The sequence below is a fragment of the Oncorhynchus mykiss genome, chromosome 5, assembly GCF_013265735.2.
Source record: "Oncorhynchus mykiss isolate Arlee chromosome 5, USDA_OmykA_1.1, whole genome shotgun sequence".
Lineage (NCBI taxonomy): Eukaryota > Metazoa > Chordata > Actinopteri > Salmoniformes > Salmonidae > Oncorhynchus > Oncorhynchus mykiss.
In genome coordinates this window covers 11,461,250-11,489,069 of record NC_048569.1, presented here as the reverse complement: position 1 = coordinate 11,489,069, position 27,820 = coordinate 11,461,250, and the positions used below count along the sequence as shown (strand labels likewise).

The following is a 27,820-nucleotide window of genomic DNA, read 5'->3' as shown; positions in this document are numbered from 1 at the left end:
TGGATATGTTTTGACAACCCACTTACGTCAGACTAGTCACAGTGTTGAATTGCATCTCAAACTCTCTTTGTCTTTTTGTGAACATTTCAACCCTGCATTAAAACTAGTTCATCCTCCTTCTTCACTCTTATGCAAAAACATTTTAAAAAAACTTTAAATCTGAAGAAAAATGGGTACAAATCATTCTAATGAACAATGTGTTCTTATACCATGGCATTGTTGAATACTCATTTCTGATTGGCTTGAAGGGCATTCTAGAGCATGCATTATTTCCCTGTAACGCACAGTAGAATTCAATGGCTATAGTTCGTTCTTGCATGTTCTATGTTTGAGCTGCTTTTTGAAAGCTGCTTTTGAATTAGATTTTCATAATAGCAAACTAGGACTGATGGTTTGGTTAACTAAACTAGCAAGTCTGTTTGTTTGGTTACCGAGGCAACTACTGTCTGTCTATCTAGTAAACTTGCTAACTGCTTTAGTGGATGTTGAACACATTTATAGCCACGATATAAAAGGGATAATCAACTCGTGGCTCAATGCGCTCTGTGTAAAATAATGCAACTCCGTGGAACACACCTTCCACGTTATTCATTCTCTTCCACAGAACCCATAGCCTCTTAGTTGATTATCCCTTACATATTAATTGACTTGTGATTCAAATGGAAATACTTGTCCTATTATTAGCTCATTAGCTTGACTAAACATGAGCGGTGATAATTACTGCAGTTGTCTGGTCAAACTCCTAAAGCTTTTTTAGTCTGTCAGATGTTAACCCTAGACCTAACCCTAAAGCCTTGGGTTACATCTCAGCTGCAGTAGTGATTCAGTGGATGAGATAATGCCATACGGTAGAGATTCATTGTGACTGCAACCCAAATATCACCCTATTACCTATGGGCCCTGGTCAAAAGTAGTGCACTACATAGGGAACAGGCTGCCATTTGAGACGCACAAACTGCGCCTTTGAATAAGCAGCCGTGTGGGATAATAATTTAACTGGAAAAGCAGGGGGTCCTAAGCCTTTCAAAGATGTCACTGTGTGATGCAGGCTATTGCAGATGAAAACGCAGCAAGAAACTTTGGTTAGATCTTTCTGGGAGCATATTATGCACTGTAGCATTTGAACAAACAGGGATTGATTCCAAAGAGTATCTACTGCCATGATTCCAAAGAGTATCTACTGCCATGATTCCAAAGAGTATCTACTGCCATGATTCCAAAGAGGATCTACTGCCATGATTCCAAAGAGTATCTACTGCAATGATTCCAAAGAGTATATACTGCCATGATTCCAAAGAGTATCTACTGCAATGATTCCAAAGAGTATCTACTGCCATGATTCCAAAGAGTATCTACTGCCATGATTCCAAAGAGTATCTACTGCAATGATTCCAAAGAGTATATACTGCAATGATTCCAAAAAGTATCTACTGCCATGATTCCAAAAAGTATCTACTGCAATGATTCCAAAGAGTATCTACTGCCATGATTCCAAAGAGTATCTACTGCCATGATTCCATAAAAGTAAATACTGCCATGATTCCATAAAAGTAAATACTGCCATGATTCCATAAAAGTAAATACTGTCATGATTCCAAAGAGTATCTACTGTCATGATTCCAAAGAGTATCTACTGTTATAGTAGTATCTACTGTTATAGTAGTACTAGGTGCATTCTCTTCCTGATTTTCTCTTAAATCGTTTCAACTAGATATTCCACTTTCCGTTTCCTTCCCAAATCCCTTCATTCTGTATAGACAAGTGAAGGAAATGTCTGCCGTTCACTTCATAAATGGGAAGCATTAAACTGACTTACAGTAAATCTAGCAGGACATTCATAACATACTTTTGGTCATGTAGTGTATGTGGACATCTGCTCATCGAACAGCTCATTCCAAATGCATGGGCATTAACATACCTCCATTTGCTGCTATAACAGCCTCCACTCTTCTGGGAAAGCTTTCCATTAGATGTTGGTATAAGGTTTTTGATGGAGCTGAGGTCAGGGCTCTGTGCAGGCCAGTCAAGTTCTTCCAAACCGATCTCAACAAACTATTTCTGTATGGACCTTACATTGTGCATAGGGACATTGTCATGCTGAAACAGGAAAGGGCCTTCCCCAAACTTTTGCCACAATGTTGGAAGCACAGAATTGTCTGGAATGTCATTGTATGCTGTAACGTTAAGATTTCCCTTCACTGAAACTAAGGGGCCTAGCCCGAACCATGAAAAACAGCCCCAGACCATTAGTCCTCCTCCACCAAATATTACAGTTGGCACTATGCATTGGGGCAGGTAGCGCTCTCCTGGCATCCGACAAACTCAGATTAGTCTGTCGTACTGCCAGATGATGAAGAGTGATTTATCACTCCAGAGAACGCGTCCAATGGTGGCAAGCTTTACACCACTCAAGCCAACGCTTGGAATTGCGCATGGTGATCTTTGGCTTGTGTGCAGCTGGAAACCCATTTCATGAAGCTCCTGACGAACAGTTCTTGTGCTGACGTTGCTTCCAGAGGAGCTTCAGCACTCAGTGGTCCCACTCTGTGAGCTTGTGTGGCCTACCACTTCGCGGCTGAGCCGTTGTTGCTCCTAGATGTTTCCACTTCACAATAACAGTACTTGTAGTTGACCGGGGCAGCTCTAGCAGGGCAGAAATTTGTTGAACTTGCTGGCTATGGGTTTGATTTTATACACCTGTCAGCAACGGGTGTGGCTGAAATAACATAATACACTAATTTGAAGGGGTGTACACATACTTTTGTGTATATATAGTGTATTAATCAATTCAACCGTTAACACAGCTCTCATCATGACCCGTCCAAGGCAGTCAGTGACACTTCTGAGTGAACTATTGTCACTTTGTTCCTGTTGCCTCTTGTGTGGTATCGGACAACCAAAGATGTTCATTAGCTTCAAAGAGAGGTGTTTTGTCCACAGATTCATTCACAGCTCTTCACTGCTCCATTCGGGGGCTGTGTAAACTGTAGAGTAGGGCATGCCTATTCATCTTGAGCTATATATAACCCTCCTTGTCCTACCTCCAAGCCTGTTGGGAGAAAACTGAGAGAGAAAGAGAGAGGGGTGGAGAGAGAGGAAGAGGTAGAGAGGCAGAGCAATGGAGAGTTGGAGAGAGAGAGGTGGGGGAGGATAGAGAAAGAGCTGAGTATCTTTTCTGCTCATTTTTTTATCCCTCATTTCATTCAAGGACATTTCAGCAGTGCTCGGCTGAAAAGGCCTTGTCACACTGTCTGTAAGCGTTGTCCTTATCACCATGAAAAGCCACACACTTCAGTAGCAAGCAGTATGCATCACTTACCCGTGTTTGTAGGCTTTGGTGTCATTATTCTGTGCAACATTTTCATAGTCAAAATCGCACAGAAATGTTTGTTACACCTACGCTTAGTCATGCAATACAGTAAGGCAGCATTCAACTTGACAGACACGAGTTGTTGTACACTATCAATTTCAATGAAAGACACGAGTTGTGCATCTATCAATTTCAATGAATGAGTCTTGAACCTGTGTGTGAAGTATGTCCTTTGCTCAGTGCAGTAACTAAGGAAATCATGGGTTTGTTAGTAACTAAGGGAATCAGGGGTTTGTTAGTAACTGAGGGGATCAGGGGGTTGTTAGTAACTAAGGGAATTAGGGGATGTTAGTAACTAAGGGAATTAGGGGTTGTTGGCAACTAAGGGAATCAGTAACTAAGGGAATCAGGGGTTAATTAGGAACTGAGGGAATTGGGGGTTTGTTAGTAACTAAGGGAATTAGGGGTTTGTTAGTGTCTGAGGGGTTCGGGGGGTTGTTAGTAACTAAGGGAATCAGGGGTTTGTTAGTAACTGAGGGGATCAGGGGGTTGTTAGTAACTAAGGGAATTAGGGGTTGTTAGTAACTAAGGGAATCAGTAACTAATGGAATTAGGGGTTCTCAGTAACTAAGGGAATCAGGGGTTAATTAGGAACTGAGGGAATTGGGGGTTTGTTAGTAACTGAGGGGATCAGGGGGTTGTTAGTAAACTAAGGGAATCAGGGGTTTGTTAGTAACTAAGGGAATTAGGGGTTTGTTAGTAACTAAGGGAATAAGGGGTTGTTAGTAACTGAGGGGATCAGGGGTTCGTTAGTAACTAAGGGAATTAGGGGTTGTTAGTAACTAAGGGAATCAGTAACTAAGGGAATTAGGGGTTGTTAGTAAATAAGGGAATTAGGGGTTGTTAGTAACTAAGAGAATCAGGGGTTTGTTACTAACTTAAGGAGATGGCCGCCGTTTTACTGTCTCCTAACCAATTGTGCTATTATGTGGGTTTGTTTTCTCGCAATATTTGTAAATAATGTTTCTGCAACTGTATCTTATGGAAGAAAAGAGCTTCTGGATATCAGGACAGCGATCACTCACCTCAGATTAGACAAAGATTTCTTCAACAACAACAACAACAACAACAACAACAACAACAAGCAGGACTCAAACGATATTCTCCAAACACCCCACAGGGCAGACATCCCAATTATTCGCAAAAGGAAGCGACGCAGAGGACGAAGAGCCAGATGCCTCGTCTGGACCCGCATTAGACAACTAGGAAAGCTGCCGTTACCGTCAATATTACTCGCCAACGTGCAATCATTGGACAATAAACTAGATGAAGTAAGATCACGAATATCTTACCAACGGGACATCAAAAACTGTAATATCCTATGTTTCACGGAATCGTGGCTGAATGACATGGATATATATTCAGCTAGTGGGATACACGCTACACCGGCAGGATAGAACAACACACTCCGGGGGGGGGGGCGAGGGGGGGCAGTCTGTGCATATTTGTAAACAACAGCTGGTGCACGAAATCTAAAGAATTCTCAAGATTTTGCTCGCCTGAAGTAGAGTATATTGTGTTAATCTGCAGGCCACACTACTTGCCTAGAGAGTTCTCAGCTATACTTTTCGTGGCTGTTTATTTACCACCACAGACAGATGCTGGCACTAAGACCGCGCTCAGTCAGCTGAATAAGGAAATAAGCAAACAGGAAACCGCTCACCCAGAGGCGGCGCTTCTAGTGGCCGGAGACTTTAATGCAGGGAACTTAAATCAGTTCTACCTAATTTCTATCAACATGTTAAATGTGCAACCAGAGGGAACAAATTCTAGATCACCTGTACTCCACACACAGAGACGCGTACAAAGCTCTCCCTCGCCCTCCATTTGGTAAATCCGACCACAACTCTATCCTCCTGATTCCTGCTTACAAGCAAAAATTAAAGCAGGAAGCACCACTCGGTCTGACTGGGTCTATAAAAAAATGATCAGATGAAGCAGATGCTAAACTACAGGACTGCGTTGCTATCACAGACTGGAACATGTTCCGGGATTCTTCCAATAACATTGAGGAATGCACCACATCAGTCACCGGCTTTATCAATAAGTGCATTGAGGACGTCGTCCCCACAGTGACTGTACGTACATACCCCATCCAGAAGCCATGGATTACAGGCAACATTCGCACTGAGCTAAAGGGTAGAGCTGCCGCTTTCAAGGTGCGGGATTCTAACCTGGAAGCTTCCAAGAAATCCCGCTATGCCCTGCGACGAACCATCAAACAGGCAAAGCGTCAATACAGGGCTAAGATTGAATCATACTACACCGGCTCCGACGCTCATCGGATGTGGCAGGGCTTGCAAACTATTAGACTACAAAGGGAAGCACAGCCGCGAGCTGCCCAGTGACACAAGCCTACCAGACGAGCTAAATCACTTCTATGCTCGCTTCGAGGGAAGCAACACTGAGGCATGCATGAGAGCATCAGCTGTTACGGACGACTGTGTGATCACGCTCTCCGTAGCCGACGTGAGTAAGACCTTTAAACAGGTCAACATACACAAGGCTGTGGGGCCAGACGGATTACCAGGACGTGTGCTCCGGGCATGTGCTGACCAACTGGCAGGTGTCTTCACTGACATTTTCAACATGTTCCTAATTGAGTCTGTAATGCCAACATGCTTCAAGCATACCACCATAGTCACCCTGCCTAAATGACTACAGACCCGTAGCACTCACATCCGTAGCCATGAAGTGCTTTGAAAGGCTGGTAATGGCTCACATCAACACCATTATCCCAGAAACCCTAGACCCACTCCAATTTGCATACCGCCCAAACAGATCCACAGATGATGCCATCTCTATTGCACTCCACACTGCCCTTTCCCACCTGGACAAAAGGAACACCTATGTGAGAATGCTGTTCATTTACTACAGCTCTGCGTTCAACACCATAGTACCCTCAAAGCTCATCACCAAGCTAAGGATCACACTTCCCTCTGCAACACTTCCCTCTGCAACTGGATCCTGGACTTCCTGACAGGCCGCCACCAGGTGGTGAGGGTAGGTAGCACACATCTGCCACGCTGATCCTCAACACTGGAGCTCCCAAGGGGTGCGTGCTCAGTCCCCTCCTGTACTCCCGGTTCCCCCACGACTGCATGGCCAGGCAGAACTCCAACACAATCATTAAGTTTCCTGACGACACAACAGTGGTAGGCCTGATCACCGACAACGACGAGACAGCCTATAGGGAGGAGGTCAGAGACCTGGCCGGGTGGTGCCAGAATAACAACCTATCCCTCAACGTAACCTAGACTAAGGAGATGATTGTGGACTACAGGAAAAGGAGCACCGAGCACGTCCCCATTCTCATCGACGGGGCTGTAGTGGAGCAGGTTGAGAGCTTCAAATTCCTTGGTGTCCACATCACCAACAAACTAGATTGGTCCAAACACACCAAGACAGTTGTGAAGAGGGCACTACAAAGCCTATTCCCCCTCAGGAAACTAAAAAGATTTGGCATGGGTCCTGAGATCCTCAAAAGGTCCTACAGCTGCAACATCGAGAGCATCCTGACCGGTTGCATCACTGCCTGGTACGGCAATTGCTTGGACTCCGACCGCAAGGCACTTCAGAGGGTAGTGCGTACGGCCCAGTACATCACTGGGGCAAAGCAGCCTGCCATCCAGGACCTCTACACCAGGCGGTGTCAGAGGAAGGCCCTAAAAATGGTCAAAGAACCCAGCCACCCCAGTCATAGACTGTTCTCTCTACTACCGCATGGCAAGTCTAGGACAAAAAGGCTTCTCAACAGTTTTTACCCCCAAGCCATAAGACTCCTGAACAGGTAACCAAATGGTTACCCGGACTATTTGCATTATGTGCCCCTTCCCAACCCCTATTTTACGCTGCTGCTACTCTCTGTTAATCTTATATGCATAGTCATTTTAACTATACATGTAACAGTATAACTTTAGTCCGTCCCCTCGCCCGACCCGGACGCGAACCAGGGACCCTCTGCACACACACACAACAGTCACCCACAAAGCATCGTTACCCATCGCTCCAGAAAAGCCGCAAGGGAACCACTACTTCAAGGTCTCAGAGCATGTGACGTCACCGATTGAAACGCTATTAGCGCGCACCACCGCTAATTAGCTAGCCATTTCACATCGGTTACATACATACTACCTAAATTGGCCCGACCAACCAGTGCTCCTACACATTGGCTAACTGGGCCATCTGCATTGTGTCCCACCACCCGCCAACCCCTCTTTTTAGGCTTCTGCTACTCTCTGTTCATCATATATGAATAGTCACTTTAACGATACCTACATGTACATACTACCGAAAATAAGCCTAACTGACAGGTGTCTGTATATAGACTTGCTACTCTTTTTTTCAAATGTCCTTTTACTGTTGTTTTATTTCTTTACTCACCTACACACACACACACCTTTTTTTTATTATTTTTTTCGCACCATTGGTTAGAGCCTGTAAGTAAGCATTTCCCTGTAAGGTCTACCTACACCTGTTGTATTCGGCTCATGTGACAAATAAACTTTGATTTGATTAGACATTGTGGTTTTGTGGAGGTAGCCTATATCCAACATGATTGCACTGATCTACCATTCTGATACAAGATGTAAATAGCTATTCTATCAAAACTGGTTGCCAGGATAATGTTAAATTAAAGGCCATGAACTTGATTTAAAGAAGCATATTTGAAATGCTGTTATTGGAAGCTAGCTATCATGTAGTCTCCCACAGTTAACACTATTTATCAAATTAATCCAAGCACACATTCTTGCAATGTATCTGAAGTTTTCTCCTGGCTTGGAAAAAGGTTCCGCTTTAATAGGGCGTGGCATTCCTAGCATATTTCAACTGGATGTCTCAATCAGTCAATGTTGACATCCTCAAACAAACAACTGTCTACCGAGCTTATTCTCAGTGCCCCGGCTGCCCGTCAGAGAGATTTGCTCTGCCTCCTCATTCTCTACGGAAATCTAAAACTGGAATCCAGGCTATATTTCCCAATTAATTCTCTCTTCTTTTCTCAGCATGTTCTACTCATGAACATTAGATTCCTCCCTCCCTAGGCACAGACAATCTCCAGTATCCATCCATTCATCCTTCAGCCCGTCCACCTGTCTATGAATCTGTGTTTCCTTCTAGAAGCATCAGTACATCTAGCTAATAACAGGTCACTGTGTGTTGTTGAGGGTCTGAATTTATGGGTCTGCCTGGTGAAAGGATGTGGGGGTTGAAAACAAAGAGAGGGAGGGAGAGAGATAAAGAGAGAACATGTGAGGGAGAGAGAGAGACACAGAGAGGAGAATAAAGAGTAGTCCTCTGTAGCTCAGTTGGTAGAGCATGGCGCTTGTAATGCCAGGATAGTGGGTTTGATTCCTGGGACCACCCTTACGTAGAATGTATTCATGCATGACTGTAAGTTGCTCTGGATAAAAGTGTCTGCTAAATTCAATTGTAGAGAGAGAGAGAGAGACTGCTGGAATCAACAGAGACCTCATGGATGCTTGGACTGGGGCCAGACAACATGAATCTTTAGCGATTGTGTCTGTACTGAGGGTGGCTGCCTGGAGGCAATGCATTAACTAATGCAGCCTTCATCACCTTAATTACAACTGTGCTAGGCTGCTAGCTCCAACCTAAAGTATGTTCCAAATGGCACTCTATACCCCACAAAGTGCACTACTTCTGACCAGAGCCCTATAAGACCTGGTCAGAAGTACTGCAATATTGGGAAATGGGTGCCATTTGGGACGTGACCCTACTGTAGCCAGCCAGCAGGCTTCCAGGAAATGAAATTAGACTGTTAGAGTCTTCTACCTAAGGGTTAGGGAGATGGGTCAGAGTAGGCTGGGTACCAGTCTCTTCAGCTAACATTCCACTCCTTCTCATTGCCAAAGAGACTTGCCTTTTGGCAATCTTCAAATATAAACATTTGATCATTAATGAGCTTGAGGATATCAGAGGATTTGATCCTGATCCTATCATCCAATCACAATGTTTATGCAAATTAGACTGAAAGCGTTCAAACTTCATTCATGATCTAACATTGGGCCTTCTGACATAATACATTCAATTGTAAACATAAACATTGGGTTCCGGGGATTCCTGCTTATTGAATTTTTACCACCAGCCAATGTGATCACATCATACCAGAGAAGCTCTCGCTATTCAAACTTCCCCGCCAGTTCATTTTAGAGCAAATTAAGTGACTATTTTTCTACTTCTGGGACAAACAATGGGCTAGGCTACTGATTGAAGAGCTATAAGAGGAATAAAGAGGATGGAAGAGAGAGAGAGGCCAATGGAGATGCATGAATTGTGCAAGAAAGGAACAGTGAAGACGGAGATGAGTAAATTATAAATTAAATCAGACTGGGCTATTAATCCACCATTCGTATGCTGGCCTACATATTAGGCCTAGCCTACAGGAATTTAGGCGACCACTACCTGTGCAATGCTAGCCAGAGACCAACATTTGTTTTGGTCTAACGCACGTTTTGTAGCAATGAATTTAAATTGAACATCGCCAAATGTTTCAGTTTAATTAAATGTGCAATAAAAAAGTACAGTGCCTAAGCCTATTTAATGAAACCCTGGTTGTTGGCCTGGGCAACAGATCGCTACACAGCGAATCCCCATTCCCCACTGAGCTCATTTTTGGAAATGGCAAGTTCACTTTCTCATCCATAAACTCATATCAAGTGCAAGTACGCTGTCCAGCAGCTCACATCAGCAGGATGGGGGACAATTTCATTAGGAGAGGCATCTAAAAGCGTCAGCATGCTTCAGTTCTGCTGGCACCTAGCCAGAGGGTATGTTCGCATACTCCCTTTAAAAAAACTTCGCTTGAAATATGAGGAAAAGAGAAATAGTACGGCTGTCCATTATGAGACGCCGTAGCCAGTATGCTCTTCCTCCAAATAATTAGAATGAATCTAAATTAACTCAAGAAATCGGTCAGTCATTTTCACGTTTTAACCGAAGAGATCTTAGTCGCGCAATTTTACATCTAACTAAGATGTTTGGTGCAGTATTTCACAATGAAAACGAGTTGTCTCTCGTTGAACAACAACAAAGGGTGCGTTCGTAAATTCACTCTGGCTATCTAATCCGATTTCAGAGCACTCGTCTGAATGTGCCAGAGGGCAGAATAATTGATGCATCTATGAACGCTCAACACCCGTTGAATATGGCCGGTGTCAGCAAAGAAGCGTAATTCAATTGTTGCCAGCTGCAAAATTACAGTCACCAACGCTCTGGATAACATGTAAACAGCCTAACCAGCTCTGCTAGGGCGTGTAAAATGGTCAGAGTGAGGTGATCTCTAATTTATGTCTGGAAGTAGCTAGCCAACGTTAGCCAGTTAACTTGATTGCGGTTGTGAGGTCAGAACGCTCGGATCAACCCAACCAATCCTCCAGAGCGTTCAGTGTGCACTTCGAAGGCTCCGAGAGTGAAACGCTCTGAATTTACGAACACTTTGACAACGCTCATTTACGAGCGCACTACAGTTTGAATTTACGAACACACCCAAAGACTTGATTGAATAATCCCTTCTGTTGACCAATCATCGACGAAGGAGCGTGGATTTCGGCTCCGAATTTTGGCTCGGCCTCAAGAAAAAATGCCTTGTACCCGAACAGTCGGAAAACCCCCCCACCGAAGTCCAAAACAAATAGAAACCTCATAAAATGTCTTCATAATATGTGCACAAACTCTTATGCGGACGCCCTAAAGTGAATCGTCAAAATAATGATTATGATGACATTTCCATAATTGAAATATTAGACCTATGGGGACACCTATACATTTGGCAGCTAAGCATGAGTGATCAATGTAGCTTTTTATCGTATAGCCATGTTGAAATATCTTCACGCCTACAATAAAAACCACCAGGCTTCTGTCATAAGAGTCAATTAAATGAAAAAAAAATAATAATTAGGCCTAACAGGGTGCAGTTTAGAAAAATGAATCCCGTGAAAATCTTCCTCTGGTTTAAGCCACACTCAGTGTCCTCTTTGCTAAAACTATTTTCAGAACACTCCAAAATCTCAGGTTATAAAATGTACGAATAAAAAAAAATGACACGATCTACAGCAATCCTTTTTGTGGACCACAAAAAATATGAAATACTTAGGATGCTTAATAAATGACAACAAACAACAAATATATAAAGGTAACTTTATTCCATTACTCAACAATATTAAGGCAGGTGTAATTAAATTGAATAACCTTCCCATAAATCTTAGCGGTAGAATAAACCTCTTTAGATTGGCATGGCTCCCAAAGTTTTTGTATTTATTTTTATTACCACACACGAAGACATTCTTTTAAAAAGTATACTCATTCATAACATACTTTTATATGGGCAAATATAACAGAATAAAAAGGAACGTTTTTCATGTTCCTACATCTGAGGGTAGTTTTGTCTCTCTGCTGTTTGTTGCTACTTGGCTATCTGCCAAACTTTTCGTTTTTTACTTTGAACACATTTCCCAACGTCTTAGTTTTTTCCTCGCTCAATGTTTTACTGGACTGAAAAGATTTGGCATGGATCCTCAAATCCTCAAAAGGTTTTACAGCTGCACCATCGAGAGCATCCTGATGGGTTGCATCACTGCCTGGTCAAAGACTGTTATCTCTGCTACCGCACGGCAAGCGGTACCAGAGCGCCAAGTCTAGGTCCAAGAGGCTTCTAAACAGCTTCTACCCCAACCCATAAGACTCCTGAACAGCTAATCAAAATAGCTACCCAGACTATTTGCATTCGCAAATAGTCCCCCTTTCACTGCTGCTACTCTCTGTTATTATCAATTCATAGCCACTATAATAACTACCCAAATAATTATTTGTTATTCTTATCTCTTACTTTTTGAAGGTATTTTCTTAAAACTGCCTTGTTAGTTAAGGGCTTGTAAGTAAGCATTTCACTGTAAGGTCTAAAACCTGTTGTATTCGGCGTATGTGACAAATACAATTTGATTTTAAGCAAATTGAGGTCACCAAGCGCAACATAGCTTCAGCGTGTAAATCAGCTAGAAAGATGTCGGCATCGAGTAATCGTGTCTGTGCCTCGATCTAGGTTGAGCAAAACAAAACATGGAGGTGTTCGCCTTTGCAATCTCACTGGAATAAGACCTCCATTCCTGTCATTATTGAAAGATATTGTGACGTCTCACATCTAAAAATAGAGTTACATAATGTTAGATCCCTCACTTCCAAGGCAGTCATAGGCAATTAACTAATCACTGATCATAATCTTGATGTGATTGGCCTGACTGAAACATGGCCCAAGCCTGATGAATTTACTGTGTTGAATGAGGCCTCTCCTCCTTGTTACACTGGTGACCATGACATTCTAACATTCATGACAGCCAATTTCAATTTACCCCCCAAAAAAACTGTTTTTGTATTTTGAGCATCTAGTCATAATCTATGCAGCCTACTCAATCACTTTTTATACAGTGGAAGTCGGAAGTTTACATACACTTAGGTTGAAGTCATTAAAACTCATTTTTCAACCACTCTACAAATTTCTTGTAAACAAACTATAGTTTTGGCAAATCGGTTAGGACATCTAATTTTCCAACAATTGTTTACAGACATAATTTCACTTATAATTCACTGTATTTTAATTCCAGTGGGTTAGAAGTTTACATACACTAAGTTGACTGTGCCTTTAAACAGATCGGAAAATTCCAGAAAATGATGTCATGGCTTTAGAAGCTTCTGATAGGCTAATTTACATCATTTGAGTCAATTGGAGGTGTACCTGTATTTCAAGGCCTACCTTCAAACTCAGTGACTCTTTGCTTGACATCACAGGAAAATCAAAAGAAATCAGCTAAGACTTCAGAAAAAAAATTGTAGTCCCTCACAAGTCTGGTTAATCCTTGGGAGCAATTTCCAAATGCCTGAAGGTACCACGTTCATCTGTACAAATAATAGTACGCAAGTATAAACACCATGGGTCCACACAGCCATCATACCGCTCAGGAAGGCGACGCGTTCTGTCTCCTAGAGATGAACGTACTTTGGTGCGAAAAGTGCAAATAAATCCCAGAACAACAGCATAACACCTTGTGAAGATGCTGGGGGAAACAAGTACAAAAGGATCTATATCCACAGTAAAACGAGTCCTATATCGACATAACCTGAAAGGCCGCTCAGCAAGGAAGAAGCCACTGCTCCAAAATCGCCATATAAAAGCCAGACTACGGTTTGCAACTGCACATGGAGAAATGTCCTCTGGTCTGATGAAACAAAAATAGAACTGTTTGGCCATAATGACCATCGTTATGTTTGGAGGAAAAGGGGGAGGCTTGCAAGCCGAAGAACACCATCCCAACCGTGAAGCACGGGCGTGGCAGCATCATGTTGTGGGGGTGCTTTGCTGCAGGAGGGACTGGTGCACTTCACAAAATAGAAGAAATCATAAGGAAGGAAAATTGTGTGCATATATTGAAGCAACATCTCAAGACATCAGTCAGCAAGTTATAGCTTGGTCGCAAATGGGTCTTCCAAATGCACAATGACCCCAAGCATACTTCCAAAGTTGTGGCAAAATGGCTTAAGGACAACAAAGTCAAGGTACTGGAGTGGCTATCACAAAGCCATGACCTCAATCCCATAGAAAATTTGTGGGCAGAACTGAAAAAGTGTGTGCGAGCAAGGAGACCTACAAACCTGTCTCAGTTACACCAGCTCTGTCAGGAGGAATGGGCCAGAATTAACCCAAATTATTGTGGGAAGCTTGTGGAAGGCTTCTTGAAACATTAGACCCAAGTTAAACAATTTAAAGGCAATGCTACCAAATACTAATTGAGTGAATGTAAACTTCTGACCCACTGGGAATGTGATGAAGGAAATAAAAGCTGAAATAAATCATTCTCTCCACTATTTTTCTGACATTTCACATTCTTAAAGTGAAGTGGTGATCCTAACTGACCTAAGACAGGCAATCTTTACAAGGATTACATGTCAGGAGTTTTTAAAAACGGAGTTTAAATGTATTTGGCTCAGGTGAATGTAAACTTCTGACTTCAATTGTAGCTACTGTTTACAGGCCTCCTGGACAGTATACAGCGTTCCTCACTGAGTTCCCTGAATTCCTATCGGACCTTGTAGTCATGGCAGATAATATCACATTTTTGGTGACTTTAGTATTTACATGGAAAAGTCCACAGACCCACTCCAAAAGGCTTTCGGAGTCATCATCGACTCATTGTTTTTTGTCCAACATGTCTCCGGACCTACTCACTGCCACAGTCATAGTGTGTTTTGTCCCGTGGAATAAATATTGTGTATATAAATGTTTTTCCTCATAATCCTGGACTATCGGACCACCATTTTATTACGTTTGCAATTGCAACAAATAATCTGCCCAGGCCCCAGCCAAGGATCATCAAAAGCCATGCTATAAATTCTCGGACAACCCAAAGATTCCTAGATGCCCTTCCATACTCCCTCCACCTACCCATGGATGTACAAAAATAGGTTAACTACCTAACTGAGGATCTTAATTTAACCTTCATTTAACCTTGTGTAATACTGTAGATGTAGTCACATCCCTAATAACAAAAAAGTGTTGTCACAAGAAATTTGCTCCCTGGTATACAGAAAAGTTTTTCGACTAGCTTGGAAAGACAGTACTGTGGAATATCAAAGAGCCCTCACTGCTGCTCGATCATCCTATTTTTCCAACCTAATTGAGGAGACAATTAACATTTATTTTATTTACATCTTTCACTTCAGCAGTGATAAATTTATGAATGTCTTCAATGAATAGATCATGATCATTAGAAAGCAAATGATGGACTCCACTTTGAATCTGTTTATTTCTCCAAAGTTGTTCTGAGTCTGCACAGAACTGCCAGGACCTAGCATCAATAGAGACGCTCGAGTTTGACACATTCATGAAAATAGTCATGGCCTCTAAACCGTCAAGCTTCATACTAGACCCTATTCCAACTAAACTACTGAAAGAGTTACTTCCTGTGCTTGGCCCTTCTATGTTGAACATATCCACCGGATGTGTACCAAACTCACTAAAAGTGGCACTAATAAAGCCCAGAAAATGTAAAAAATTATCAGCCTATCTAATCTCCCATTCCTATCAATTAAAAAATAAAGCTGTTGCGCAGCAACTCACTGCCTTCCTGAAGACAAATAATGTATATGAAATGCTTCAATCTGGTTTTAGACCCCATCATAGCACTGAGACTGCACTTGTGAAGGTGGTAAATTACCTTTTAATGGCATCAGACCGAGGCTCTGCATCTGTCCTCGTGCTCCTAGACCTTAGTGCTGCTTTTGACACCATCTATCACCACATTCTTTTTGAGAGAGAGATTAGAAACCTTAATTGGTCTACATGGACAAGTTATTGCCTGGTTTAGATCTTATCTGTCAGAAAGATATCAGTTTGTCTCTGGATGGTTTTACCTCTGACAAATCAATCCTAGGTTTCGTCGTTCCTCAAGGTTCAAGATATTGTTTTCAATATATATTCTACCTCTTGGTGATGTCATTCGGAAACACAATGTCAACTTTCACTGCTATGCTGATGACACACAGCTGTACATTTCGATAAAACATGGTGAAGCCCCAAAATTGCCTTCCCTGGAAGTGTTTCAGGCATAAGGACGTGGATGGCGGAAAATGTTTAACTTTTAAACTCAGACAAAACAGATGCTAGTTCTAGGTCCCAAGTTGTTGGATCTGACAGTTCATTTTGGTGGTTGTACAGTCGTCTCAAATAAAACTGTGAAAGACCTTGGCATTACTCTGGACCCTGATCTCTCTTTTGACAAACATATCAAGGATATTTCAAGGAGAGTTTTTTTTCCATATTCGTAACATTGCAAAAATCTGAAACATTTTGTCCAAAAATGATGCAGAATATCTAATCCATGCTTTGTCACTTCTAGATTAGACTACTGCAATGCTCAACTCTCCAGCTACCCAGATAAAGCTCTAAATCAACTTCAGTTAGTGCTAAACACGGCTGCTAGAATCCTGACTAGAACCAAAACATAGCACACTCCAGTGCTAGCCTCTACATTGGCTTCCTGTTAACGCTAGGGCTGATTTTAAACCTACACATACGCTACGGTCACAAGACGCAGGCCTCCTTACTGTCCCTGGAATTTCTAAGCAAACAGCTGGAGGCAGGGCTTATTCCTATAGAGCTCCATTTTTATGGAATGATCTGACTATCCAAGTGAGAGACACAGACTCAACCTTTATGTCTGTACTGAAGACTCCTCTCTTCAGTTGTTCTTATGATTGAGTGTAGTCTGGCCCAGGGGTGTGAAGATGAATGGCAAGGCACTGAAGCGACAAACTGCCCTTGCTGTCTCTGCCTGGCCGGCTCCCCTCTCTCCACTGGGATTCTCTGCCTCTGCCTCTATTACAGGGGCTGAGTCACTGGTTTTACTAGTGCTCCTCCATGCCCTCCCTAGAAGGGGTGCATCACTTGAGTGGGTTGAGTCACAGATGTGATCTTCCTGTCCGGTTTTGCGCCCCCCTCGGGCTCGTGCGGTGAAGGAGATCTTCGTGGGCTATACTCAGCTTTGTCTCAGGGTAGTAAGTTGGTGGTCTGCGGATATCCCTCTAGTGGTGTGGGGGCTGTGCTTTGGCAAAGTGGGTGGGGTTATATCCTGTCTGGTTGGCCCTGTCCGGAGGTATCGTCGGACGGGCCACAGTGTCCCCTGACCCACCCCCGTCTCAGCTTCCAGTATCTATGCTGCAATAGTCTATGTGCCGGGGGGTTAAGGTCAGCCTGTTGTATCTGGTGTAATTCTCCTGTCTTATCTGGTGTCCTGTGTGACTAAGTATGCTCCCTCTAATTCTCTCTCTCTCCCTCCCCTCCCCTCCCGGAGGACCTAAGCCCTAGGATCATGCCTCCGGACTACCTTGCCTGATATGACTCCTGGCTGTCCCCAGTCCCCCTGGTCTTGCTGCTGCTCCAGTTTCAACTGTTCTGCCTGCGGCTAGGGAACCCTGACCTGTTTACCGGACTTGCTGTTTTCGACTCTCTCTACCGCACCTGCTGTTTCGACCTCTGAATGCTCGGCTATGAAAAGCCAAGTGACATTTACTCTTGAGGTACTGACCTGTTGGACCCTCTACAACCACTGTGATTATTATTTGACTCTGCTGGTCATCTAGGATCGTTTGAACATTTTGAAGAACAATCTAGCCTTAAATGGTCATGTACTCTTATAATCTTCACACGGCACAGCCAGAAGAGGACTGGCCACCCCCCAGAGCCTGGTTCGTCTCTAGGTTTCTTCCTAGGTTCCTGCCTTTCTAGGGATTTTTTTCCTAGCCACCGTGCTTCTACATCTGCATTGCTTGCTGTTTGGGGGTTTAGGCTGGGTTTCTGTATAAGCACTTTGTGACATCTGCTGATGTAAAAAGGGCTTTATAAATACATTTGATCGATTTTAACCTTCCAGACTTGGAATTGTATCAACTCCCTACCCTTTTACTTGCTACATAGGGCTAGTTATTAAATGCACTAAAGAGGAACAATGGGTACATATTGAAGATGCGCATGCTCATGTCTATTTTTAAAGTATAAAGCTAAGAACATTAACAACTTAATAGTTAAGAACACTATAACAATATGGAAGAAAATGAAACGTATATTTTGCAAGAACCAATTTCACTCGATAGAAACACAACCTTATGGAACAATCCTTGGATAGCTTTTTAGAATTCATCGATAAATTAGCCCACATGGAAAACTAAAGGCATAGAAACTGTAAATGACTTGGTAATAGGAAATACATTTATTTCCATGACAGCTTTAAAAAACAATTTTGGACTGACCAATGTAGGTATTTTCAAATACATCCAATTTAAAAGTTTTACATCACACAATGTTAATTTGAAACCTTTTGAACATCAGAGTAATCTTGAGGGAATCCTATTTGAGTCACCAAAGGATGTTCATATGATATATAAACTATAGAAAACCTTGCAAAGAGCCTATACACATTTTTATTATTATTATTGGAACCAACATTAAACAATAATTGATATTGGCACAAGATGGAAGGAATGTTGAAACATAACTAATGAGATTACAGGTAACAAAAATGTACTCTTAATCCAGTATAAATTACTGTATAGAATTTTTTATACAAGAGACAAAATTCACAAATTCTACAGCACAATGGCAGATTCATGTTGGAAGTGTAAAACAATGACTCCATAATTCATGCCTTCTGGGAATTTTACAAAATTATAAATTCTAGGCAGAGTTTGAAAGATGGATGTCAGAAGTATTACAATGTAAATGTACTTTTAGTTTGTCTGTCTATACATTTCAAGATATGACATACTGTATGAGGGTGCAGTGAGATGCCCAATGGGCTGGACAATACTCGTCTCATCAATTATCTTAAAAAACATATTCTCAATAACTGGAAATCAGCCAATCCTCCGTTGTTCACACAATGGAAAGGTCAAATGCTTTGTTATCAAGAAATTGAAAGAGCGTTGGCTACGGAGAGAAACAAAATGGTGCAGTTTGAGGTCATGTGGCAGAAGGTGATAAGGGTGCTGGGGATAGGGGTGGGGACTAGTGGGTCTGGGCAGATGTGATGTTTGCACGATGATGTCATTTGTACGTTTTGTATTATTTATAATAAATAAAATCTTATATAAAAACAGGAATTTGGCACATACTTGCATAATAATTACATATCTAACGTCTGTAGTAATATTATAGCTCTCTCTCTTCCCCATTCAAACTTTCTTGGTTAATTATTTTTGAAAGCATAGCCACGGGAAGTGCTGCAGCACCCCCTGAAAAATTTGAATATTTTTCACAAAAGTAGCACACTGGGCCTTTACTAGTGCTGTATTAGCAGACCGATATAGGGCAAATATTGGTTTTGTTTAATCACAAAACCGGAGAGCAACATCTGTCCAGTGATGTCCACAAAACACAACGCATGTAACAAGAGATGGGAAGGGGGAGGGTTGACTGGGAAGGGGGGGGAAGAGAGAAAGAGAGAGAAATGGGGAGGTTGGTTAGGAATGGGGGAGAGAGAGAGATAGTGAGGTTGGTTGGGAAGTGTGGGGGGGAGAGAGAGAGATGGTGAGGTTGGTTGGGAAGTGTGGGGGCGAGAGAGAGATGGTGAGGTTGGTTGGGAATGGGGGAGAGAGAGAGATGGTGAGGTTGGTTGGGAAGTGTGGGTGCGAGAGAGATGGTGAGGTTGGTTAGGAATGGGGGAGAGAGAGAGATGGTGAGGTTGGTTGGGAAGTGTGGGGGCGAGAGAGAGATGGTGAGGTTGGTTGGGAATCGGGGAGAGAGAGAGATGGTGAGGTTGGTTGGGAAGTGTGGGGGCGAGAGAGAGAGATCCTACCTCTGCTTCCCAAAACGTACTTTCCTTCCCAAAAACCACAGAAACAGAATGGGAGTTTATCAAAGTTGGATTTGTTTTCAAATCAATTGTGGATCTGTGTAATCTGAGGGAAATATGTGTCTCTAATATGGTCATACATTTGGCAGGAGGTTAAGAAGTGCAGCTCAGTTTCCACTTCATTTTGTGGGCAGTGTTCACATAGCCTGTCTTCTCTTGAGAGTCAGGTCTGCCTACAGCGGCCATTCTCAATAGCAAAGCTATACTCACTGAGTCTGTACATAATCAAAGCTTTCCTTAAATTCTCTCTCTCTAGCTCTCTCTCTCATATATTCCCTGTCAGACAGACTTGATTTTCCACTCTCCAGACTGGCTCACTGTGTGATTGTAGTACTGTACTCTACTGTCATATCAGGCTTCCTCTGTTTGCAGTAATTAGAGCAGTGTATTGGGACAGTTATGTTGTTTCATGTTGCGTGCTTTGTGCAAACACAGACCTGAGACTTGCCACAGGCGTTTAGTGTAGAACAGCTAGCCAGGTCTGAAGAGTTGGTTCAGTTATGACAGAGCAGGGGGTCATGTCTGCTTGCATCTTAGTTGAGGTTTGTCTGGGATTTGTGGGTGTGGGGGGGGGGGGGGGGTGCTTGTGTGTGTGTTTGTTTAAATATCCTTGTGGGTACCAGAAGTCCTAACAAGGATAGTTAAACAAGGAAAAATTGCCGGTCCACACGAGGAGAAATGCTATGTTAGGTTTAGGGTTACAATTAAGGTTAGGGTTAGGCATTACAGTGAGGTTTAGGGTTAAGGTTAGGAGTTAGGGTATAGTTTTAGGGTTAGGGGTTATGGTCAGGTTAAGGGTTAGGGTCAGATTTAGGGTAAGGGGTTAAGGAAAAAGGATTTAGGATGGGAATCGATTATTTGGTCCCCACGATGATGGCAATACAAAACTGTGTGTGTGTGTGTGCCTGTCTGTATGCAAGTTTGAGTAAAATGAGGGCAAGTGATTAACAGTGTGCTTGTTTATGCACTTTATGTGCATGATGACTGAGTGTGTGTGCATGTACATGTGCATCTCTCTCTCTCTCTCTCTCTCTCTCTCTCTCTCTCTCTCTCTCTCTCTCTCTCTCTCTCTGTGTGTTTAGCCTAGCATATCCTCGCTGCCACAGTCTGAACCCGTCGTTGCGGGGTTTTGTGTTGTCTGCTTCACTCAATATATATTTTTTTGATGAGAGGACACTTCAATAAAAACACCAATGAGTGCTTAGCAACAGTGGCTGTGTTTGTTTTAGTTGCAGGTAAATTGGGATTGAAACGATGACATGTCAGATTTGAGAGAGATGGGTTGAGAAGAAGATGGATTGAGAGGGTTTGAGATGGGAGAAATCTCGTCTCAATAGAAGTCTATTGCTTATGGTTAATACCGTAATGACATGTTCATATTGTATGGAAATTAGTGTTTGTAGGCTTAGGCTGTATAAAGGTGTATAAAATAATAACATATTTAACACTGAGCCAAATATGTTGTTTGATTGAGCCATCTCAGAAAAGTTGGAAGTAGAAAATGATCACACATATTTTTGTTTTTGTATCTAAATGTGCTTAAATTCCCTTTTAGAATTCTGTATTTAGACATAAAAACAATTTATGACCTTTAACTCTGCTTCAGTGGGGAGTTTTCGAGTGACTTGATACTGTAGGAAAGAGAATGCCACGGGGGAAATCTGTACTTTTCTCAACTGAATAAGGGTCCTGCGGGTTGAATTGACTTTGCTCTTGCACAGTATGTCTGCCAATGTCACAGAGGAAAAAATACCAGTTCCGTGAACAGTCTTTGTCCTTATGAGGGGCAGAAAGCTTAGGAATTCACTTTAAGATCCCGTGTATATTTGGGTTGTAGCTAGTATAGGCCTTAACTTAGCAGACATGCAGAGTTAGAACACACAAATGGCTTTTTAGATTTAGCATGATTCACATGGAGGTTGCCCTGAATTCCAGCCAGTCCACAGTGTCTCTCCTACACGTAAAAAGTCCTAAGTGATTAACATTAGCAAATAACCTATTGTGAAGCTTATGTTTAGTAGAACCCCACCTCTCCCCACTGTTCTCTATGTTGATGGACGTGGTCTGTAGTTGCCTCAGACAGTGATGTGCTCCTATTGGTCTCCCAACGCCTGTAATCCAGCCATCTGGGAACCTTGGGATGTCCCTACCCCAACCCTAAAATGAACCCTGATCCTTACCCTAACCTTAACCCGATCCTTAACTATTTTAAATGTTTACTTCAATGGGGTGGGGATGTTCCCAAGGAACCCAGATAGCAAGGACCCCACGTCCACCCCTGCCCTCCTCTCCTCTGTTGTCACCCTTGTCCACCTCCCCTCTCCTCCGGCTGCCCAACCACCACTTCCCAGATGCCCGGTTACCATGGCAACAGAGGCACGGAAGCATGGAAGCAAACCCAGCAGTCCGGGTGTGATAGTGATAGTGATTGTGGAAACACTGGACTGGGCTATAGCTATTTGCTTTACTCATTTCATACTTATATATTCTATTCTACTGTATTTTAGTCATTTCATACTTATATATTCTATTCTACTGTATTTTAGTCATTTCATACTTATATATTCTATTCTACTGTATTTTAGTCATTTCATACTTATATATTCTATTCTACTGTATTTTAGTCATTTCCACGCCGTCATTCTTTTACTTTTAGATTTGTGTGTACTGTTGTGAATTGTTAGATACTACTGCATTGTTGGGAATAGGCTGCCATTTGGGACGCATCCTATACACTGCACAGGAAGTGGCCCTTTTTCTCTCTCTTTCTCTCTCTGTTGCTCAATTAAAGGCTGAGGTTGTTATCGGTGCGTACGGTAGTCATTAAGCAACGTGCAAGAGCAGCTGACTGTCGGTGATGAAGTGATTGTTTTTTACTCTGAGCTGTAGATGTGTATCAGGCAGTGCTGTATCTCTGGTCTGAATTATGTGGCGTTCAATCTCTCAATGGATTATTGATGATAATAAGGTGCATTCAGACAGTTAGCGAGGTTGTTCGTACCACTTGTTTAGGATGGTCACCTATTCTCTACCACTGCTCCTTTATATTACAAATTCACAGATTGTGTTGAATCACCATGCTTAACAATTAGGTCGTCAAGGAGTGATATCGCCCGAGAGGCCCTGTCTCGTCTGTCTGTCTGTCTGTCGGGGTGCTTGTGTGCATGTCTGCCTATCTTTACTCCAGTTAACTAGACTGTCTGGCTGTCTATGTTGAAACTGACAGTTTTATCTGAAAGATGTATATCCATCTCTGTCTGTAGGACACAGCGGGTCAGGAGCGATACCGGACCATTACCACAGCATACTACAGAGGAGCTATGGGCTTCATCCTGATGTATGACATCACCAACGAGGAGTCCTTCGGTTGTGTGCAGGACTGGTGAGTCAACTATTTACTTCTGTCTGTTTTCTTCACCAGGTGTGTCATGGCAGTTGGATGTCTTTTCTTTTTGTTTTCACCTCCCTCTAACCCTTTGTATCCGTAATAGGGTGTTGTACATCCTGTCAAATACAGTACACCCTGTTTAAAAGGCAAACAACGGAAGAAATTCCAATAAACGGTGTGATGAGTCATTGGTTAGCTTGGCTGAACATGGCTTCCACCTCAGTGGCCGAAGGCAACCGTTTTGTGCACTGAGGCTCAAGTGGAAACAATGGGAAGCAGTGCATGGCATGAAACTCCATATTCTTCCCTCACATTGGGACCCTGAAGCATAGTGTGGATCGATAGCTGCTACAGTCGCATAGTATAGTTCCAACAGCAGGGGAGATGTCCTTACAACACACAGTCTGTGTTTACAGAGAGAGAATGGTTACACAATGTGTGGTGAACACTGACTAAAGTAGAGTTGAATGGTTGAATATGCATTATAGCCTAACTATTCTCAGTCGCACTTCAGTCAAACATTTTAGCTTATAAAGTCTTAATGGAGTCTTCAGAATGTCTTTAGAAGGCCTATATTGTGGTTTCACAAATCATAAGCTAGTAAAAAGGTGGTTAGCTCATTTGCTATGTCTTGGTTGAGAAGTTGGCATAGCTAGCTTTCTGGTAGCTATCTAGCTAGAACAGTAGGCTATGCTAAGCAGCTAATATTGGCTAGCTAATTTGCTTATATTAGATAGCTCATTTGATGTAAGGTAATGTTATTTAGCTGTTATTCATTTTAAAATGGAACAACGCGATGTAAACCACAAACCACAACCCTCCAGCATTAGCTAGTAGCCAACATAGCAAGCTCTCAACCAAGACAACCAGCTAACTATGTCAAATGTGTTAAATGTTCCATGAACAGCACTTCCGTTTTAACTAATTCAATATTATCATAACACAACACAGAAGATGCATAAGGTACTTCATGCAAGCTTACCCATAGGCCTATTTTATCACAACCGGTTATAATTCCTCAGAGGTTACTACTGCACTGTAGGAAGACCAAGGGAAAGGTTTGCTCTTTCTCAATGGGTCTATATGCTTGCATCACTAAACTGGATGATATTTAAACAACAACAAAAAGGGAGGAAAAAGGGACAGAACAGAAGCAAACGGCAGTCCAGAGGAGGGGCTTAATATTTCAATCTAATGATTATAGCCCTCCTCACATACACTCTGCTTCTTCAGTACAGGACTGAAATCTGAGACCGGTGTGAGACTTGAGGCTGAGGGGGTCCTAAAATGTACACCGTACTGTGGTCTAGTTTGGTCTAGAGCAGCACAGCTGCCTGTGGTCAGTTAATGGACCAACCTGTTACACTGAAAGCCCGCTTATAGACTAACTGGGTGACACTTTATTTGGTGTGATTATAAACAGCTGATACAAGCATTATTAGATGCTTGATAGACACAATGCATATGAGAATGTATTAACCATTTATATTACTTATTATTATAAACTGTGGTTCCGGCCCTGAATGATGATTGGCTGATAGCCGTGGTATATCAAAGGCATGGCAAAACATTTACTGTTACGTTGGTAACCAGTTTATAATAGCAATAAGGCACCTCGGAGGTTTGTGGTATATGGCCAATATACTACGACTAAGGGCTCTTTCAAGGCAATCTGCGATGCGTCGTGCATAAGAACAGCTATTAGCCGTGCTATATTGGCCACACCCCCTCAGTGCCTTATTGCTTAATTATATTATGATATATAATCCATGATTCATGAACAACAGTCTTTACATAGCAAGGCTAATGGACAAACTATGTCATAGTGTTTATTTGCAGTGCTCTTGGAAAGTATTCAGCCCCTTAACTTTTTCCACATTTTGTTACAGCCTTATTCTAAAATAGTTTCAAAAGTTTTTTTTACTCATCAATCTACACACAATACCCCATAATGAAGATAGTTATTCAGACCCTTTACTCAGTACTTTGTTGAAGCACCTTTGGCAGCAGTTACAGCCTCAAGTCTTCTTGGGTATGACGCTACAAGCTTGGCACACCTGTTTCTCCCGTTCTTCTATGCAGATCCTGTCAAGCTCTGTCAGGTTGGATGGGGAGCGTTGCTGCACAGCTATTTTCAGGTAAAGGTTCTGGCTGGGACACTGAAGGACATTCAGAGACTAGTCCTGAAGCCACTCCTGCATTGTTTTGGCTTTTGTCCTGTTAGACGGTGAACCTTTGCCCCAGTCTGAGGTTTTGAGCATTCTGGAGCAGGTTTTCATCAAGGATCTTTCTGTACTTTGCACTGTTCATCTTTCCCTAGTTCCTGCCTAGTCTCCCAGTCCCTGCCACTGAAAAACATCTCCACAGCATGATGCTGCCACCACCATGCTTCACCGTAGGGATGGTGCCAGGTTTCCTCTAGAGGTGACGCTATGGCATTCAGGCCAAAGAGTTCAATATTGGTTTAATCAGACCAGTGAATATTGTTTATCATGGTCTGAGAGTCTTTAGGTGCCTTTTGGCAAATACCAAGTGTGCTGTCATGTGCCTTTTACTGAGGAGTGGCATTAGTCTGGCCACTCTACCATAAAGTCCTGATTGGTGGAGTGCTGCAGAGATGATTGTCCTTCTGGAAGGTTTTCCCATCTCCACAGAGGAACTCTGGAGATCTGTCAGAGTGATCATTGGGTTCTTGGTAACTCCCTGACCAAAGCCTTTCTCCCCCCGATTGCTCAGTTTGGCCGGGCGGCCAGTTCTAGGAATAGTCTTGGTGGTTCCAAACTACCATTTAAGAATGAATGTGGCCAATGTGTTCTTGGGGACCTTCAATGCTGCAGACATTTTTTTGTACCCTTCCACAGATCTGTACCTCGACATAATCCTGTCTCGGAGCTCTACAGACAATTCCTTCGACCCCGTGGCTTGGTTTTTGCTCTGACATGCACAGTCAACTGTGGGACCTTATTTAGACAGGTTTTTCCAAATCATGTCCAATCAATTGAATTTACCACAGGTGGACTCCAACCAAGTTGTAGAAACATCTCATGGATGATCAATTGAAACAGGATGCACCTGAGCTCAATTTCAAGTTTCATAGCAAAGGGTCTGAATATATTATGTGTAGATTGATGAGGGGGGGCGGGTGTTTTAATCAATTTTAGAATAAGGCTGTAACGTAACAAAATGTGGAAAAATTCAAGAGGTCTGAATACTATCAGAGAGCACTGTAGGTTCCCGGGGATCATACTGTGGACAAGTTGATGAACAGGACACAATCTAATCTGAGAGATTCTCTCCTCCACTTTGAGCCATCTGAGGCTTTCAAAATGAGAATGGTCATTATGAGTACGTTCTGGAAGTTTAAGAATAAACCTGACTAATTAGTTCTGAGATGTCTGCAGTTTGTTTTTCATTATCTTGGGGACTTATTGTACCAGGAAGAGTACACATAGTCGAAGTGGCACTGAACAAGAATCCCTGCCAATGCCACCAATGCATTCTTATCCAGATATTTAGAGTTTTTTTGCCAGAAACCTAGTTTTATGTTTCACTTTGGAGAGATTATTAACAGAGATATCTGATGTCTCTTAACAGAGATATCGGATGTTTTCTTAACAGAGATATCTGATGTTTTCTTAACAGATATATCTGATATCTCTTAACAGAGATATCTGATGTTTTCTTAACAGAGATATCTGATCTTTTCTTAACAGAGATATCGGATGTTTTCTTAACAGAGATATCTGATCTTTTCTTAACAGAGATATCGGATGTTTTCTTAACAGAGATATCGGATGTTTTCTTAACAGAGATATCGGATGTTTTCTTAACAGAGATATCTGATGTTTTCTTAACAGATATATCTGATATCTCTTAACAGAGATATCTGATATTTTCTTAACAGAGATATCGGATGTTTTCTTAACAGAGATATCGAATGTTTTCTTAACAGAGATATCTGATGTTTTCTTAACAGATATATCTGATATCTCTTAACAGAGATATCTGATGTTTTCTTAACAGAGATATCTGATCTTTTCTTAACAGAGATATCGGATGTTTTCTTAACAGAGATATCGGATGTTTTCTTAACAGAGATATCGGATGTTTTCTTAACAGAGATATCTGATGTTTTCTTAACAGAGGTATCTGATGTTTTCTTAACAGAGGTATCTGATGTTTTCTTAACAGAGATATCTGATGTTTTCTTAACAGCGATATCGGATGTTTTCTTAACAGAGCTATCTGATGTTTTCTTAACAGAGGTATCTGATGTTTTCTTAACAGAGGTATCTGATGTTTTCTTAACAGAGATATCTGATATCTCTTAACAGAGCTATCTGATGTTTTCTTAACAGAAATATCTGATCTTTTCTTAACAGAGATATCGGATGTTTTCTTAACAGAGATATCGGATGTTTTCTTAACAGAGATATCGGATGTTTTCTTAACAGAGATATCTGATGTTTTCTTAACAGAGGTATCTGATGTTTTCTTAACAGAGGTATCTGATGTTTTCTTAACAGAGATATCTGATGTTTTCTTAACAGCGATATCGGATGTTTTCTTAACAGAGCTATCTGATGTTTTCTTAACAGAGGTATCTGATGTTTTCTTAACAGAGGTATCTGATGTTTTCTTAAC

The 27,820-nt window shown here is 42.1% G+C and overlaps 1 protein-coding gene across 1 annotated transcript in view; it reads left to right on the top strand.

Moving 5' to 3' along the window:
* Positions 1–27,820, top strand: part of LOC110523189 (ras-related protein Rab-3C) — a 64,549-nt gene that overhangs the window by 9,132 nt on the left and 27,597 nt on the right. The window contains exon 3 of the mRNA XM_021601665.2: positions 23,052–23,170. Coding sequence (XP_021457340.1) covers positions 23,052–23,170 — 119 coding nt within the window. The remainder of the gene's footprint in view (positions 1–23,051; positions 23,171–27,820) is intronic.